Genomic DNA, 3,264 nt, shown 5'->3' on the forward strand with positions numbered 1-3,264 from the left:
TCGACCGATCGGTATCCTCCTCCTCTTCCTCGCCTACGCCAAGCACTCCGACCGGAAGGGATGTCCTCGCCTCTCCTTTCTGCTGACGGTCGGACCCGCTTAACCCGCCGCTCGATTGATTCTACACGGCCGGCGCGTCCACGATTCTTCCGCCGACCACCCGTCCGCCGCCTCGTAACGAGCCCCTCGCCCTCGCTGACGCCGTCGTTCCGCGTCAGATTCGCTCGTTCGCCCGCCGACAGCCGCCTGCCCGCCTGTTCGTGCTGTCACCATCGACCGATCGGTATCCTCCTCCTCTTCCTCGCCTACGCCAAGCACTCCGACCGGAAAGGATGTCCTCGCCTCTCCTTTCTGCTGACGGTCGGACCCGCTTAACCCGCCGCTCGATTGATTCTACACGGCCGGCGCGTCCACGATTCTTCCGCCGACCGCCCGCCGCCTCGTAACGAGCCCCTCGCCCTCGCTGACGCCGTCGTTCCGCGTCAGATTCGCTCGTTCGCCCGCCGACAGCCGCCTGCCCGCCTGTTCGTGCTGTCACCATCGACCGATCGGTATCCTCTTCCTCGCCTACGCCAAGCACTCCGACCGGAAGGGATGTCCTCGCCTCTCCTTTCTGCTGACGGTCGGACCCGCTTAACCCGCCGCTCGATTGATTCTACACGGCCGGCGCGTTCACCGTGGTGATTCCATGTACGTCGATCTCCTTGTTATGCCCGCTCTGTCCAAGACACTTCTCTAGCCCCATGGAATGGGGGCTACACGTACTCAACAGGCATAACCGTAAGCCTGCGTACAAATGCATACGCTGTGGCCGAGAGAGCGGCCACCTTCACTCGATCAGATGTCACGTCGCGAAGTGTTCGGGGAACACTGGTCCTGCCGATCCCGACCCCCAGCAGCTACCTTTTAAGTGTGACGGGTGCAGCCGGGCCTTCCGCCGGGCTGTAGGCCTTTCACTTCACCTACGACACAAACACCCTGTGCAGGCGAATAGGCACAGGATAGAACGTCGCAGGGAAGAAATAGCACGCAAGCGAGAACAGCGTGCGCAACTCGCGCGGACGACGGGGCGGACGTCACGGGGTTGTTGGACAAAGGAGGAGGTGACAATCCTCCGTGAGAAGGAAAAGGAGTTGCTCGAGGCCGGGTGCAAAAGGATCGCTGTGGCTGTGGCCCCCCTACTTCCGGACAAGACGCTGAAGCAGATTCGTGACAAGCGTTCAGACTTGAAACGTGCAGAACGTCGAGCCCGCGAGCGAGAAGGGGCTCTGCCGATACCCGAACCTACGCGTAGTGTGCCTGTTAGTAGTGAAGATCAACCCGCAGTCACGGACTGGCGGGAGCAATTTGGCGATGCTGTGTCCCCGGGACACACCCGTTGGGCGTCTGTCTTCGGTGAGTGCCTCCTGGCCCTCTATGACGACGCCTCGGATGCGTGCTGGGACGCTTTTGAGAGATGTGTTGAGGATTGGGTAGGCTTCATGGATTCGCGCCGTGTGGATGCCCGCAACAAGACGAAACGTAGAGATACGGCAGGTGCCTCGACGGCACCAAAACACCGACGAGCGAGAAGGCAGCAATACGCTCGATACCAGCGTTTATACGCTTTGAATAGGAAGCGGCTCATGGCAGCAATTCTTGGCGAAGATTTGGAGGGTCAGTGCCCCGTCCCGATGCCCGAAGTAGAGGAGCTCTACAGGGACAGGCTCTCCCGACCAGGGCCAGAGGTCGATTTAAGCGCCTATCCGGCCTCCTCCTTGGTGGACAACGTGCCCATCTTGCGTCCGTTCACTTTGGAGGAGATCAAGATCGCTCGCCGGCGCATTAATCCGGCCTCCGCCGCCGGCCCTGATGGCCTGACGCCTCGAGAGGTCAGGTCGGTCGACCCTTCGATCCTAGCCAATGTTTTTAACTGTTCACTCCTGACTGGACGCGTACCGAAGGTCCTGTTGCAAGGCAGGTCAGTCCTCCTTCGCAAGAAGGCGGGCAGCCCGAACGACCTGTCGAACTGGCGGCCGCTTACGATCTGCTCTGTGGTATATCGTTTGTACACGAAACAGCTAGCCGCCCGGATGCTCAGGGCGACACCCCTCAATCCCGCGCAACGCGGTTTCATCAAGTCGGACGGATGTAGCGAAAACACCTTCCTGCTCCGCCGGCTGCTGGACCGCTCCAGAGGGGTACAGTCAGGACAATCGCGAATCCCACGGATAGAAGTCGCCTTTCTCGACCTGGCCAAAGCCTTTGACACGGTCTCGCATTCCCTCGTATTTGCGGGCATGAGAAGGTTAGGTTACCACGAACACCTGATTGGTCTAGTAAAAGGGTTGTACGACGGGTGTACGACTAGGTTCACGGTTGGAGCCACATGTAGCGGGCCCATAGAGATAAAGCGGGGTGTTCGACAAGGCGACGCTCTCTCGCCCCTCCTCTTCAACATCGCGACCGATCCGCTGCTGGATGCTCTACCCAGTAGCCTCGGTTTACATGTAGACGGGGTTGCTTTGGCGGGCCTGGCGTATGCGGACGACATGGTACTAGTTTCCGGGTCTGCCCGGGGGCTACAGAGCCTTCTCGCCATCTGCTCCGAGTTCTACCACGCGGTAGGCCTCGCCATTAACGTCTCCAAATGCGCCTGGTTCTCCATAAAGGGTTGGGGGAAATCGTTCCTCGTCAACACGTCCTCTCCGCCTACTCTCGACGGGTGTCCGCTACCTAGAGTCGAACCGGACGAGAAAGTATCCTACCTCGGTGTCACAATCAACCCGTGGACGTATCGGAACCGCGGATCGTCGGTGGAATGTGTGTCGCGGTGCATCGATAAGATAATCCGGTCCCCACTGAAGCCTCGGCAAAAGTTCCTCCTGCTGCAGCAGTACTACTTGCCCAGCCTCCTTTACGGGCTGACGCAGGTGATGCCTGCTAAAGCCGAACTCGAGAGACTCGACGCAGTCGTGCGCACGGGTACACGAAGGATTCTGCATCTTCCGGAGATGACTTCTACTAGCTTCCTTTACGCCGCCAGAAGAGACGGGGGGTTGAGTCTGTGCCAACTGGCACGGGCGATACCCAAAAACGTGATTCGCCGGAATCTACGTCTGCTTGGTTCCCCTTACGAAACCGTACGCGAGTTAGCGAGGTCCGCCAACCTCGCCCAACGGAATGACGAACTGTCCGCCTTGTTCGATCTTCCATCTGTCGGGCCTGACGACGGCCCGTATGCCCCCGATGTCCGATTCCCGCACGCTGTGAGATGGGCGTCCC

The 3,264-nt window shown here is 59.8% G+C and overlaps 1 protein-coding gene across 1 annotated transcript in view; it reads left to right on the forward strand.

Annotated features, from left to right (window-relative positions):
- Positions 1-743: 743 nt before the first annotated feature.
- The window catches only part of LOC149137052 (uncharacterized), a 22,955-nt gene continuing 20,434 nt past the window's right edge, over positions 744-3,264 (forward strand). Inside the window, exon 1 of the mRNA XM_089338249.1 lies at positions 744-1,871. Within this exon, the coding sequence (XP_089194375.1) occupies positions 744-1,871 (1,128 nt within the window). The remainder of the gene's footprint in view (positions 1,872-3,264) is intronic.

Source organism: Octopus bimaculoides, chromosome 2 (assembly GCF_046866305.1).
Source record: "Octopus bimaculoides isolate indiv1 chromosome 2, ASM4686630v1, whole genome shotgun sequence".
Lineage (NCBI taxonomy): Eukaryota > Metazoa > Mollusca > Cephalopoda > Octopoda > Octopodidae > Octopus > Octopus bimaculoides.